Here is a 16,234-nt window from a genome sequence, read left to right as displayed (position 1 = left end):
AAAACTGATGACTGTTCCTCTGGAAAAGGCTATTAAAAAAAAATTTTTTTTTAATGACTAACAAAATGTAAAATAGTTCCAAATTCCAAGAGTCACTTCACTGGGGTTGTGGAATTCATAGATTTGATATTTAAAGCACTGTTATAAAAATTTTAATATCTTTTAGCATTTACTTTTTTAATAGATAAGTAAACTGAGTGATGAATAAAGTATCTATCAAAGAAAAAAAATCAAGAAGTCTACAACAGAGGGTTTCAATTACAGAAGAAGAAAGGGAAGTCCTGGTATTTCTTTCACTCCATCGTACCTGCCATGAACAGTAGTAGATTTGATAATATCCCCAGGTAGAACCACCAAGAGTTCAATATCTTTATCTATCGTGTTTTCTTTCTGTTCCATGATAAAAGCAGAAGATTCTACAGAATCATCAACTGAAGAGGCATCAAGGTATTTGGTCTCAGCTGGAGGAAGCGGTGCCTTGGGTTTTGGTTTTCTCCTAAAACTAAAACAAAACACAGAGAATAAAATATATGTATTTTAAAAATAATTTGCTAATAGGATCTCATTTAATAAAAACACAAAATGTGTGTATGTATGTTTTTCACACCTAGGGGAAAAAATGCACTAAAATGTTAGCTTACTCGGGATGATGGAATTAAGTAAACGTTTTTGCTGCCTTTTTTTTTTTTAAAAATTTATTTTTATTATTTATTTTATTTATTTATGGCTGTGTTGGGTCTTTTGTTGCTGTGCGCGGGCTTTCTCTAGTTGCAGCGAGCGGGGGCTACTCTTCGTTGTGGTGCGCGGGCTTCTCGTTGCAGTGGTTTCACTTGTTGCAGAGCACGGGCTCTAGGTGCACAGGCTTCAGTAATTGTGGCACGTGGGCTCACTAGTTGTGGCTCGCGGGCTCTAGAGCACAGGCTCAGTAGTTGTGGTGCACGGGCTTAGTTGCTCAGCCGCATGTGGGATCTTCCCGGACCAGGGCTCGAACCTGTGTCCCCTGCATTGGCAGGTGGGTTCTTAACCACTGCGCCACCAGGAAAGTCCTTTTTCTGCCTTTTAAAATCAGCATATTTGTTTGTTTGTTTTTAACAATATGCTTGCATTACTTGGCAATACAAAGAAACATGGTAACAAAAGAGATCTGATATCGGCCTTCATTAAATTCAATTAATGTGTGTTCACTACAGCGAAGCAAAAGTACTGCATTTTTCTTTGGTGGAACAAATTTTAAAAATTCTTACTGTCCTAGGATGGAAATCAGTATCTCATTTCCACACCTCCTAATAGCTCTTACCTTTGTGCCTCTCATTCTATTGTTTTCCAATCTAGTGTAGTCTGCCTCTCTATCCAGATGAAACTCTACCTATGCTTCAAAATCTAGCTGAAACCGCTCTCCTACCACCCCCCTATATCAAGTGTCTCCCTATAAGGCACATACAACAGATTCCACAAATGTAGCATTTTCCCCATTTTTTCCCCCTGGGTACCAGTTTCATCTCTCTGCCTACATTTATTACTCCCTGTAAGAAAGAAGCATGCTGTATTTCCCACTGTGCTCAGCAATGAACAGTGAACTGTGATTGGTTATTTGATAAAGTATATTTCTATTTCAATAAAAAATGTTACAAATAATTATTCTAATAAATATCTTTCGGTGTCACTTACTAGGACAACCCCTTAACTGATTTATAACAGAAACAGTAGTAGGCATTCTACACATGGCCAATTCAATGCTTTGATGATTCCTAGGCAAAAATAAAAACCATGCAAAATAAAAGGCCTTCTTTGTAAGTAAATACGTAACATCCAGCCATTAAGTATTTTCAAAATGTAAGGTCTTACAAATCCAAGCACGTTTGCGCACTCAGCATCATGAAAAAACAGAAACAAGGTTCCTACATTAATTTTCTAAAATAATAGGCCTTTAATTTTTAGGAGTATAACTGCAAAGTTATATTACACTTTAGAAAATATTTCTTTTACAATAGTGACAAAAATGAATTTTTAGAAGTGTTTCAATAAATATAACAAGTTTATAAAATCTATATGAAGAAAAACTTTATCCAATTTCCAAATGTTTTTAATCTGCCCAAACTGACTACTCATCTATTCAACAAACATTTATCCTGTAACAGACAACCACGTAGCAGATTCAGCTAAACACTGGGGATGTAAAGACAGTAAGACCCAGTTCTCCTTCCCCAAAAGGACTGACAGATATATACAAAATTAGAATAAAGTTTGATGATTGTTCTAATACAGGTATGCAGATGGTACAGCTGCAGCTCATAGGAAGAGAAACTTTCCTAGGAATCCAGAAATGTTTGACAGATGGGAAACATGAGTTGGGTTTGGGGGAATGAATAGAAACTCACAGGAAAAGACAAGAAATAATTGATATTTTAGGCAAAGGAAAGCAAATCAAGCCATGAAAGAAAGTGGTACTTCTCAGAATTGAAGAGTTTGGTAAAATTCCAGAGAAAAGTCAAAGGAGAAGAAATCAGTGAATCAATGAAAAAGCTTTTATAAATTAAGAGAATTCAGCAAGGTGGCTTGGCACAAAGTGATACATGCCAGCATCAATAGCCTGTGTAAACATAAGCAAAACCTAGTCAAAGTATAATGAAAGAAAAAACTTCTTTTACAGTAGCAACCAAAATAAATTTTAAAAAATTATTACAATAAATACAACAAGAATTTTGCAAAATGCATATGAAGAAAATCTTAAATGCCAAATAGTCAGCTTGGATCTCCTTTCCCTTCGACTCCAGATTTATAAATTCAGTGCCTACTTGACATCTGGACTCAGATGACTAACTGGAATCTCCAGCTAAACTTCCAATTCCTCTTCCCATCTCCTCCAAACCAAATGTTTTCCTCTCCAAGTCTTCCCATCTCAGTAAATCTCAATTCTTTCAGTTGCTTGGGCCAAAAGTCTCCTCTCTCACACACATACAATCCAATCCCTTGACAAATTCTGCCAGCTCTATATTATAAATAGACCCAGAATCCATCAACAACCTTGATTACCAAACACCTCTGTTCAAGCTGCTAAGTGGTCTTCCTGCTCCCAACCTTGTCACTTTACACTTTATTCTCAACATAGCAGCTGGAGTGATCCTCTTAAAATGTTAAGTTTGATCACAGAACTTCCTTTCCCACCCTTCGATGGCTTCCGACCTCAGCCAAAATAAGATCTGGAGTTTTATAATCTGTCGTCCCTTACCTCTAGCCACTCCAAGCTCCCCTCTCCCACTTTCGCCCTAGGCTCACTGCACTCCGATCCTATGACTCTTGCCTTTTCCTTGAACACACTTAGGACAATTCCTACTCAGGTTCCTCTGCAGAGTCTGTTCTTGACCTTAAGATTAACACCTCTATTTCTCTGCTTTACTTTTGTCTGAGGGCTTGTCAGGGCAACTAACATACTTGTTTATCCTGTCTCCTTCCATTAGAGTGATTAATCCCATGAGTATAGGTTCTTGTCTCCACTGCCTGGTGTCACACATATTTGCTAATGTATAAAATCTCTAGAATGTCTGCCACATGGTAGGCACTCATATTTACTGAATGAATGCATTCAGTGAATACTTCCCACAAAGATGAGGTACCTAAGCACGTAATTGGGAAGGAAAAAAGGTCTTACCACCAAGGTACTCAGAATTAGCTGTGTTAGGTTTTAGAAACTGATTATGTTTTATTTTTAGGAAGATGAGTGTTGAAAACTATACACTGGACTTATTAGCAAGGAATAACTGGGAACCTTAGGGCTTTAGAAGAGTTTCATGAGGAAGGTCAGAAGACAAGCCCAGCCACCACGCGCAGGTAGGTAAAGCATCAAGAACAACCTTGCCCACAAAATGGACTTGGCTTTCAAGAGAAGTGGTACCGGGGGCTTCCCTGGTGGCGCAGTGGTTGAGAATCTGCCTGCCAATGAAGGGGACACGGGTTTGAGCCCTGGTCTGGGAAGATCCCACGTGCCGCGGAGCAACTAGGCCCGTGAGCCACAACTACTGAGCCTGCGCGTCTGGAGCCTGTGCTCCACAACAAGAGAGGCTGCGATAGTGAGAGGCCCACGCACCGCGATGAAGAGTGGCCCCCGCTCGCCGCAACTAGAGAAAGCCCTCGCGCAGAAACGAAGACCCAACACAGCCAAAAAATTTAATTAATTAATTTTTAAAAAAAGAATAAAGCATAAATTTAAAAAAAAAAAGAGAAGTGGTACCATAGAAGGTCTGATAGGCACCTCCTGCTGCTACCATCACCTCCCCATCCCCCGCTTTCATCACTGAAGGCACCTTCCCATCTCCAAGTTTTGCTCCCCCGAGTCACCGTTTGAATGCCCTCCCCATTCTCTCTGCCTTTACCTATATTATCTATCCTTCGAGGTTCAGACTGAATCACAATTCCTTGGTACATTTTCCCTGTCTATTGCACACTGCAATGAACTCTTAACAGTTTTAATGTTCTTATATGTATGACTGTCTTATTTCCTAAGGTACTTTGAGTCTATGATGAAAACCCATCTTATAACTTTCTTTCTTCCTTTCTTCCTTCCTTCCTTCCTTCCTTCCTTCCTTCCTTTCTTTCTTTCTTTCTTTCTGGCTGCATTTGGGTCTTCATTGCTGCGCGCGGGCTTTCTCTAGTTGTGGCGAGTGGGGGCTACTCTTTGTTGCGGTGTGCAGGCTTCTCACTGTGGTGGCTTCTCGTTGCGGAGCACCGACTCTAGACGCGCGGGCCTAGAGTAGTTGTGGCACATGGGCTCAGTAGTTGTGGTTCGCGGGCTCTAGAGCTCAGGCTCAGTAGTTGTGGTGCACGGGCTTAGCTGCTCCGCGGCATGTGGGATCTTCCCAGACCAGGGCTCGAACCCGTGTCCCCTGCCAATGCAAGCAGGTTCTTCACCACTGTGCCACCAGGGAAGCCCCGAAAACCCATCTTAAATTACTAAAGGTAAACCAACTTAAAAAAAAAAAATAAGGAAAGCAGAACAAAGCACTTGTTGAAATATTATTTACATGGAACTTCTATTAAGAACATCTTAGTGTTCTCTATTATTATAATAAAGCATTTGTCACCTTTGGTCCTGAAAATTGGAAAGCATATTGGGAATCAAACCAAGATCCTTCCACAATGAATTAGAAATCCAACAGGGAAGATGCAATATGTAAGTAATTAAACAACAAATACAAAGCAAAAAAATGAAGTGTCATAAAACAGATGGGTAACCTTGAAGACTCAGAGCAATGACAGCAAGCTAAAATGAGCTCTGTGGGGATGTGAAGGCAGGTATTAAGGTAACTTCAAAGAAAAAAGGGACTCAGTTCTTGAAAGAAAAGTAGTATTTAGGAGGAAGAGCCTGTAGGATCATTTATATGTTGGTTCCCGACTGTGATCCATTTACATTAAATTCAGGAATGTGTCTATCCAGTTAAAGTTTGCTCACTACATGGTATAGTCTAGTGAAAAGAATACCAGGCAGAGGCCTGGATTTGGCCTGAATCCTAAGTAGATTTAAGACTTTGTTAACTTACTTGATCTCTTACTCACCAGCAAAAGTTTTAAAATACCTTTTACCTACTCACATCTCTCCCAATGTTTTACATTTCTTAGTTGAGATGCTTGGAAACGATAACAGAATTAAATTAAATGTCACCCAAAGCCAAAAGTATAGTGAAAATAATCAAAGCTTTCAACATAATCTAAGCGTAGGAAATTCTGGTAAAGCAGAGTAATACATCAACATGTGATAACAACTGTAATTTATGGCTTAGACGAATGCTAGTTTTCATTAATATAATAAAAATGCAGTAACTGCCATTGAAGTTCCCCCACCCTTTTAAATGGCAATGATGTTTGAGCCAGTTTCCTGCTCAAGGGATTTCCACATAAGCTCCTCAGTGGCCTAGTTTGACTCCCAGTTCCTGCTCCTCAGAGGCTACTACCTTCAACAGCTACAGCAACAAATTTTACACAAGGGTGGTGGAGAGAAGGTTATACTGAAAAGATATTTGAGATAGAAACCTTTTCTGGGTCAACGCAAAAATTCCCAAATCAAGCCCTAAAAATAACAAGCCACAGTAAATTATCGTTTAGGTAAAGCATCATTTTATTCATGAAAATTATCTCAATATTATATTCAATGTTCATAATGAAAATTAAGGTACAATTCCACGTTATGCAATAACTGATCTTTAAAATACCCAAACTTAATTTTAACAGAGTATTCAAATTACCATTTGAATGGTATCCTGCTACCACTACTGATTGATTTTTTTTTTATCACTTGATCTACAAAGCACTTCAAAATCATGTGTCCACTGTAATCACCACTCCATCCCTGTCAATATTAATATCCTTAAAATAAATGAAAAGGAATAAAAGAGACGCTCAGCAAAACAACAGAAATCTACTCAAATACCTCTACTTTGTTTGAAAGAAAAAAATCTTTCAATTGTATATGAGATATATCAATACTTGCACCCTTAATAAGCTACTCGAGTCCAATGGGCTCTCATCTGTTTGTTTTATTTATATAGTATCCTCATAGATTCAGAGAAATACTATACAAAAATACAGCTTTGATATTAAAGACAAAATGTAAGAACGGAATTATAAGTCTTAAAACAATAGGTTTTTAAAGTATTATATTCTAATGACCAAAAAGAAATTTAACAGCCACCCTCTCTCAGTACAGAGGGCTATCAAACATTAGATGCATTATGGTAAGTGTTGACGAGACAGTCCTTCGAAGTACAGTATCTGGCAATGTTTTGATGGTTCCTACCTTACGCATTTCAACTATAAAGTGGAGATCAGTTCTTCAAAACAATTTCTTAGTGTGTCTCTCTGGGTTTAATGAAACAAGAGAAGATTATATTAAACAAAAAACTGTCCCAATGGTGGGCATAACATTGTGCTATGTGCTTGAGGGAATGCAATTAAGAACAAAAGGTCCCTTTTCTTGATGAGCCTTACATCTAATCAAAGTAAATATATCAAAGTGGCTTTAAAAGATAAGCAGTAACGAAAGGCAACAAGGGGAGTCCCAAGGCATTATATGACTCTTAACAGACATTTCTCTTGTCAAGGTCACCAATCATCTACGTGAGTTCAAATCTAATAGATAATTATACATCTCATCTCACATTTGAGTAAGCGCCTAAATTCCAATAAGGACACACTTCACAGCTGCTCAAGCCCTCTGCTTGGGTTTCTCTTCCCTTGGCTTTGTGTGACACTACAACCTACCGTTTTCCTCCTTTACTGCCACTCCTCGGACTCAATGCCCTTATCTCTTTGTCTGATTTCTAAGTGTTGAGGCCACCCCAGGGCTCCTTGTCTGCCCCCTTCTCTTCTCTTCTACAATCCTCAGCCCCAAGTAATTTCATGAAATTCCATGGGTTTAAATACCATCTGCAAGTTGATGACTCTCAAAATTCACATCTCCAACCCTGACCTGTTTATTGAGTTCTGACTTATATGCCCAATAATCTCATGGTCTTTGCCATTTGAATGTCCCATAGGTATCTCAGAATCAAAACTCTTGATTCTCCTCTCTACCCCCAGTTCTCATCCAAGCCTCCCCCCAGTAACCCCCATCCCTGGGAATGGCTCCACACTAACCACCTTGTTAACTCAAGCAAAAATTCTAGGCATATTTTAATTCCTCTCTATGCCTATCTCCTATTTCCAATTCATTATCAAGTCTTGTGGGCTTTTAGCTCTAAAACACATCCTGAACCTGCATACTTTTCACCAGTTCCTCTGCTACCACCCTGGCAATTAAGCCATCAGCTCTTGATTGGACTGCTCCAACAGCCTCCTGACTTGTCTCCCCGCTTTCTGCTCTTGTCCCTTAAAATGTATTATTCTGTGCAGTAGTCAAGAGTGATCTTTTTTTTTTTTTTTAATATATTTAATTTTACTTATTTATTTTTGGCTGCACTGGGTCGTCGTTGCTGCGTGCAGGCTTTCTCTAGTTGTGACGAGTGGGGGCTACTCTTCATTGTGGTGCATGGGCTTCTCATTGCGGTGGCTTCTCTCATTGCAGAGCACAGGCTCTAGGCATGTGGGCTCTAGTAGTTGTGCACGTGGGCTCAGCAGTTGTGGTTCGCAGGCTCTAGAGCGCAGGCTCAGTAGTTGTGGCGCACGGGCTTAGTTGCTCCACGGCACGTGGGATCTTCCCAGACCAGGGCTCGAACCCGTGTCTCCTGCATTGGCAGGCGGATTCTTAACCACTGAGCCACCAGGGAAGCCCAAGAGTGATCTTTTAAATATGTAAATCAGACCACATCACATCTCTGACCCTTCACTGGTCTCCCAGTACATTGAGAATAAAACCAAATTCCTGTTCTTGGTTTGCAAAGCCCTAGATGAGCCAGCCTGGTGGTTCTCAAAGTGTGATTTCAGAGCAGCACCTGGGACCTTGTTAGAAATGCAAATTCTCAGGCCCTACCCCAGACCTAAATAATCAGAAACACAGAGGGTAAAGCCCTGCAATGCACCTTTGACAAAACTCTCCAAGTGCTTCTGATGTATGCTAACGTCTAAGAAATCACTGAGCCAGCCCCTGCCAACCTCCCCTCTGTTTACTCAGTTGCAACTCCCTATGTAATTCACACTGGCCTTCCTTCCCTTCCTTCACATCTGAGGGACTTGCAGAGCTGCTCCCTCTGCCCCCAATGTTTTCACCACAGAATTTCAAACTGCCTGCTCCTTCAGCTCATCCAGACAGCAGGTCAAATATTTCCTCCTTGTATAGGTGTTCTCCGACCACTCAAAAGGGCAGGCCAACGCCTAGCCCCACCCATCTCAGCCCACTCTTCACCCAGTGGTGCTCAAATTTGGCTTCACAATGGACTCACCTGAGGACTTTTATAAAATGCTGAGGTTCAGGCCCCACACCCGGAAATTCTGATTTACTGGCTATGGGGATTTTTAAAATCTCCCCAAGCAATTCTAAAGTGCAGCCAAGTTTCAGAACCACTAGTCTAGTACAACGCCTGACAGATAGTAGGTATTCAATTAGAGTTAATGATTTACTTTCCTAAGAACTTTGTAATGTCTGAAACACTGCCAGAATGTTGCTACTTAGGTCAATCAAGTTCATGTAAATTCAGGAAGTTCTCAGAATCACTCAATGTAACAATCTTAAAAGTAGTCCCAAAGTTTAATAATAACTTCTCCAAATTTAAATCCCCATTATATATATATTTTTTAAATCCCAACTTAGCTTTATATGGTTAGCAGTTTTACAAACATCGCATTGCTTCTTTTTTTTAATTTTATTTATTTATCTCTTTATACAGCGGGTTCTTATTAATCTATTTTATACATATTAGTGTATATATGTCAACCCGAATCTCCCAATTCATCTCACCACCACCACCCCGCCCCCCGCTTCCCCCCTTGTTGTCCATACGTTTGTTCTCTACATCTGTGTCTCTATTTCTGCCTTGCAAACCAGTTCATCTGTACCATTTTTCTAGATTCCACATATGTGTTAATATACATATCTGTTTTTCTCTTTCTAACTTACTTCACTCTGTATGACAGTCTCTAGGTTCATCCACGTTTCTACAAATGACCCAATTTCATTCCTTTTTATGGCTGAGTAATATTCCATTGAATATATGTACCATTTCTTCTTTATTCATTCATCTTTTGATGGGCATTTACGTTGCTTCCATGACCTGGCTATTGTAAATAGTGCTGCAATGAACATTGGGGTGCATGTGTCTTTTTGAATTATGGTTTTCTCTGGGTATATGCCCAGTAGTGGGATTACTGGGCCATATTTTTAGTTTTTTAAGGAACCTCCGTACTGTTCTCCATAGTGGCTGTATCAATTAACATTCCCACCAACAGTGCAAGAGGGTTCACTTTTCTCCACACCCTCTCCAGCATTTGTTGTTTGTAGATTTTCTGATGATGCCCATTCTAACCGGTGTGAGTTGATACCTCATTGTAGTTTTGATTGGCATTTCTCTAATAATTAGTGATGTTGAGCATCTTTTCATGTGCCTCTTGGTCATCTGTATGTCTTCTTTGGAGAAATGTCTGTTTAGATCTTCTACCCTTTTTTTTGATTGGGTTGTTTGTTTTTTTAATATTGAGCTGCATGAGCTGTTTATATATTTTGGAGATTAATCCTTTGTCCATTGATTCGTTTGCAAATATTTTCTCCCATTCTGAGGGTTGTCTTTTTGTCTTGTTTATAGTTTCCTTTGCTGTGCAAAAGCTTTCAAGTTTCATTAGGTCCTGTTTGTTTATTTTTGTTTTTATTTCCATTACTCTAGGAGGTGGGTCAAAAAAGATCTTGCTGTGATTTATGTCAAAGAGTGTTCTTCGTATGTTTTCCTCTAAGAGTTTTATAGTGTCCAGTCTTACATTTAGGTCTCTAATCCATTTTGAGTTTATTTTTGTGTATGGTGTTAGGGAGTATTCTAATTTCATTCTTTTACATGTAGCTGTCCAGTTTTCCCAGCACCACTTATTGAAGAGGCTGTCTTTTCTCCGTTGTATATCCTTGCTTCCTTTGTCATAGATTATTTGACTATAGGTGCATGGGTTTATCTCTGGACTTTCTATCCTGTTCCATGGAACTATATTTCTGTTTTTGTGCCAGTACCATATTGTCTTGATTACTGTAGCTTTGTAGTAGAGTCTGAAGTCAGGGAGTCTGATTCCTCTAGCTCCTTTTTTTTCCCTCAGACTGCTTTGGCTACTCGGGGTCTCTTGTGTCTCCATACAAATTTTAAGATTTTTTTGTTCTAGATCTGTAAAAAATGCTACTGGTAATTTGATAGGGATTGCACTGAATCTGTAGATTGCTTTGGATAGTATAGTCATTTTCACAATATTGATTCTTCCAATCCAAGAATATGGTATCTGTTATGGTATATGGTATTTTAACAAAATAAGAATTAAAACCCAAGAATTCTGCCAAGACTTCCTTCAATTATTCCCTCACTAAGTGGCACGACTTTCAAACCCCGGACCCATGGTTTTTGCTTTTATGTTGGGGGTGGGGGGAGGTCTTTGTGCCAACCACCTGCTAGGCCCCTTTCACCTTTCCTCAGGGAGTATGATTCACAGTTTCCCACTGTCTTCCATCCATCTTATTACCAGGAGAAATGTAGCAATATAACAGAATAAATCAAGTCTTAGAACACCTAAGGCTGCTAATTTCTGAAAGACTGCTGATTTCTATCTTAAACAGTTGCTACAGGCTCCTAAATGCGAGCTTACTTGCTCTCAGCTCTGTGGAAAATTAATTCTTTTGGATGAAGAGTTAGTCATTTTCTGATTATGCTCAAATAGTTCAACTGTTTAATAATTATCAAACATAATAATTAGCAAAATCTAGACTGTGGATAGTCTACAATCCAGTTTCTCTAACAAACTGACAATGTGGGGAAAATGATGGGGGCGGGGGTAAGAACTGATATAGAATGAGAGATGTAAGTGACAAAACCACCAAAGTAATGTGTGAAACTCAATCCAATTTGGACAAAGAGACCGTTAGAGAAGTTTAAATAAAAACTGGTTGTTAGATGATATGCAAAAGGAACTATTAATTTTGTTAGGTACAATAATAGCACAGAAGATATATTTAAAAACAAAAGTCCTTATTACTTCTTCCACTCTACTATTCCTAGTAAGTGCTTCAGGTACGCAAAGATCATCATTTTTCTTTCTAATATCTTTGCCCTAACTCTAACCCATCTCAAGCCCTAGGCAATCACTAATCAACTTTCTGTCTCTATATACTTGCCTTTTTGGATACTTCATATAAATGGGATCATGCAATATGTGTCCTTTTGTGTCTGGCTTCTTTCACTGACTATAATGCTTTTGAGGTTCATTCGTGTTGTACCATGTATCTGTTCTTTGTTACTTCTTGTTACCCAACAGAATTCCATTGTATGAATATACAACATTTTACTTATCCATTCACCAACTGATGGACATTGAGTTGTTTCTACTTTTTGGCTATTGTAAATAATGCTGCTGTGAACATTTACAGGCAAGTCTATACACACCCCTTCTTGGTACATCATTCATGTGAAGACTTCACAACAAAACCAATATAGCCTCTTCTTAGTACTCAGTGTAAAAATTCCTCCCAATTCCCACCAGGCACAAGAAAATAGTTTAAAGCCATGATTCCTCAAAGTTATTTAAAGTCACTGGCATTTAAAATGATCACATATTCAGGAAAGACCAATAGATATTCAAGAATTATAAGCCATGTGTAGACTGTACCAAACAGAGCTTCAGACACAAACTGATTATCCAAGAAACATTTTGATTATAATTAAAACAGCTCAAGGACCATAAGATTCTGCTTTTCCATTAAGCCATTCTTATCTAACATATCATATCTAACAAAGGAAGAGGTAGTTGGTGTAATGAAAACACAGCATAACTGCATTTAACTTATATACTAGCTTCACTACCTAAACCCAGAAAAGATAAGATTCCCCCATAAGTATTGCTTATGCAACAAAGTGTAGTTCCAAACTGTACTTTTAAACTCACACATAAAGCTGCATAAATGTATTTTGTATTTTTCTTATATAGTTAAAATTTTCATTTGGAGAAAAAACTCTATCGCATTTTTAAATATATAAATAGAATAGATATTAATTAATGTTATCTTACAGAAAACAGTTTGAGAATAGTGATTTAGGAAAATGATCAAAAAGGAATGCAAATGTAACAAAAATCCTTTAACATTTCTAATCAGTAGGTTATTTTAAAAAGCCACTTAAAGTGGAAAATCAAAAGTTCAATTAGGGCTTCCCTGGTGGCGCAGTGGTTGAGAATCTGCCTGCCAATGCAGGGGACACAGGTTCGAGCCCTGGTCTGGGAGGATCCCACATGCCGCGGAGCGACTAGGCCCGTGAGCCACGATTGCTGAGCCTGCGCATCTGGAGCCTGTGCTCCGCAACAAGAGAGGCCGCGATAGTGAGAGGTCCGCGCACCGCGATGAGGAGTGGCCCCCACTTGCTGCAACTAGGGAAAGCCCTCGCACAGAAACGAAGACCCAACACAGCCATAAATAAATAAATAAATAAATAAAATTTAAAGAAAAAAAAAGTTCAAGTAAACCTTAGGCATTTTAACTTAAAATACACAGATAAATTAATTTCATTGATGTAGAGTGAAATGTTTGTATTTGCAGCTGTACCCACTGACTAAATTTTCACCTTGTACTTCTTGTATAATTAGCACATAAAGGCTTGCCTCCTAACTTTTTAAAGTAAGCCAAGGATTTCAAGACAGCTGCAAGCAATTCGAATGCAAATTCCTTGATTTTAGCATTTTATTTCATTCTTTCAGTTGTCTCATTCACATATAATTCAACAGTACATTTTTTTGGAGGGGCAGGGTAGCTGGCTCACCAAAGATTCTTTCTGAAGTATTTAACTTCGCTTTTATAGGACAACTCTCTTAATGAATTCAAATCATGTGTTTATAATATTTAGGTTAATTACATTATTACAATAAGTAACTGTAAAAACAGGCCTTAACAGGTTAGGAAACAGTCAAAACAAATCTTTGATAAAATATAACAAGAGGCATGTACAGGCAATATAGAAAGTAGCTTACTGCTTTGGGGGTTCATTGTGCCAGGACAGCCATTCAGCATGTTTTACTAAGGGAATGGAAATCTTACTTGACCCAGTGACTGAGCTGACTAAAATTTAAGAGCTTCTACAGTATTACTAGACATAAGATTCCTGGAAAACTCTGACCCATTCTGTGACAAATCTTTTAAGAAATTGTGACCCAAAACTCAATTTAGGTAGTTCATCCAAACACCTGCCGTCCAAGCAAAAATCACACCAGCTGTCTCTTAATTTCCGCTGAATTTTATAAGAAAGATAGTAAAAAATTAGAACACTATGGGTCAGATCAAACATGTCAGAAATGGTACTAATTTTTCTCTCAATAGAATAATAATCTAAGCAGTAGTGAGATATAAATACATAAGTATAACTCTCCAGAAACTATCATTTTTAACCTTCTGTAGAAATAATCCCTTTTATCCAAGGAAAAATGATCTAAAACAATTTATTTCTCTTTCCACTCCCGCTTTCTTATTGAAGTATAGTTGACCCACAATGCTTCAGGTGTACAGCAAAGTGACTCAGCCATACACACAACACACATATTATTCTTCAGATTCCCCTCCACTACAGGCCACCACAAGACACTGAATATTGTTCTCTGTGCTACACAGCAGGTCCCTGCAGTCCATCTATTTTATACAGAGCAGTTTGTATCTGTTAATCCCAAATTCCCAATTTATCCCTCCCCCAGAAACAATTCATTCCTGTTAATTAAATGCTTTCATGACTATTTTCAATCCCCAAGTAAATAATTTAGTAAAGGGAAGTAAACAATCTATTAAAAATCTTATTTGTGCCATCATAACTAAAAAATCACAATGAAATTGAAAACCAAACAATATTTATTGACAAAGAATATTGACAGAGATAAAGATCTCTGTGAAAGAGCTGGCCTTCCTATTTCCTTAATTATCTTTAGGTATTTCTTTATTTATTGCAAGCACATAATGGTATACTAAGCAAAGAGATCCCAGTTTACATACTCTATACTTTTCATACAATGACAGTAATGTTCCAATGGCTTACTTTAAATGGTCACAATTCTGACTAGTGATTAGTTCAGATTAGTGAATTCTGATGAGTGAATGAAAGCTCACTGAGTCCAGGCACTTTTACTCTCTGGTTTAGTGCTATATCCTGAAGGATCTAGAATATTTTTGGCACAAAGAAGGTGCTTAATAAAATACTGTTGAATGAATGAATTCTCTCTTTCAGATAGATACACACACACACACACACACACACACACACACATAGAGTCAGGTCCTCAAATGTTTTCCCAATTAAAAAAAAAAAATCCTAATTTCTTAGAAACACACTAGGATAGGACATTTGATATATTTGGTATGAAATGGCAGTTTCCTTTCACCATTTGACCCTGATTCTCAGAAAAAAGGAAAACTTGTACAAGGAGTAAATTATTCCCAATCGTATTAAATCTGATTGTCTTTAAAGCAATGTATAAAAATAATCAACCAACCACTAGGATTCCTAACATCTATAGCCCATTAAAACAGTTTTCTCTTCCTCCTCCCGTCTAACATAAAGTCATTTACCTTTTCTTTTTAATTTATTTATTTATTTTTGGCTGTGTTGGGTCTTCGTTTCTGTGCTAGGGCTTTCTCTAGTTGGGGCAAGCGGGGGCCACTCTTCATCGCGGTGCACGGGCCTCTCACTGTCGCGGCCTTTCTTGTTGTGGAGCACAAGCTCCAGACGCGCAGGCTCAGTAGTTGTGGCTCACGGGCCTAGTTGCTCCGCGGCATGTGGGATCGGGATCTTCCCAGACCAGGGCTCGAACCCGTGTCCCCTGCATTGGCAGGCAGATTCTCAACCACTGCGCCACCAGGGAAGCCCCGTCATTTACCCTTTACTACTATCTTCTTACATTGTTAGTCAACTCTTCCAAAGAAATTATTTTATATATATTCTCCTGCAATCATCGGCAAGTAAGAATGTACTTTATATCTCTGCTTGTGAAAAAGGTCAAATTATAGATTAACTAAAATGAGCTCCCTTAATGGAGTAATCATACAGAGTTAAAGATTATGATACATGAGGGCTTCCCTTCCCTGGTGGCGCAGTGGTTGAGAATCTGCCTGCCAATGCAGGGGACACGGGTTCGAGCCCTGGCCTGGGAAGATCCCACATGCCGCGGAGCAACTGGGCCCGTGAGCCACAACTACTGAGCCTGCGCGTCTGGAGCCTATGCTCCGCAACAAGAGAGGCCGCGATAGTGAGAGGCCCGCGCACCGCAATGAAGAGTGGCCCCCACTTGCCGCAACTAGAGAAAGCCCTCGCACAGAAACGAAGACCCAACACAGCCAAGAATAAATAAATAAAGGAGTTCTTTAAAAAAAGAAACTACTACCTACCTTATAGAGTTGCATTAATGCAAAGTTATTTACTGCAGGAGGCCAACTATAATCTGCAAACTTGGTTTTAAACATCTATCCCACTTAAAAAAAAAAGAAAAAGATTATGATACATGAGAAAGAACTCTGAACCAGGAGGTAAAGAAACACTAGTTTCCCCCACACACACTTCCATACAACAAGCATTTATTCAGCACCTACACTGGCTTTGGGTACAGA

General features: G+C 38.8%; 1 protein-coding gene across 9 annotated transcripts in view; it reads right to left on the bottom strand.

Annotated features, from left to right (window-relative positions):
* The window catches only part of COBLL1 (cordon-bleu WH2 repeat protein like 1), a 150,574-nt gene that overhangs the window by 62,855 nt on the left and 71,485 nt on the right, over positions 1-16,234 (bottom strand). For 6 of the 9 annotated variants that reach the window (XM_068544986.1, XM_068544987.1, XM_068544981.1 and 3 more), the window contains exon 2: positions 308-502. The exons of 1 other annotated variant lie outside the window; for it this stretch is intronic. In XM_068544986.1, coding sequence (XP_068401087.1) covers positions 308-502 — 195 coding nt within the window. The remainder of the gene's footprint in view (positions 1-307; positions 503-16,234) is intronic. 2 more of the 9 variants (XM_068544983.1, XM_068544985.1) reach the window with 1 other exon arrangement.

Source organism: Eschrichtius robustus, chromosome 5 (genome assembly GCF_028021215.1).
Source record: "Eschrichtius robustus isolate mEscRob2 chromosome 5, mEscRob2.pri, whole genome shotgun sequence".
NCBI lineage: Eukaryota > Metazoa > Chordata > Mammalia > Artiodactyla > Eschrichtiidae > Eschrichtius > Eschrichtius robustus.
This window is presented reverse-complemented; position numbering and strand designations above follow the sequence as displayed.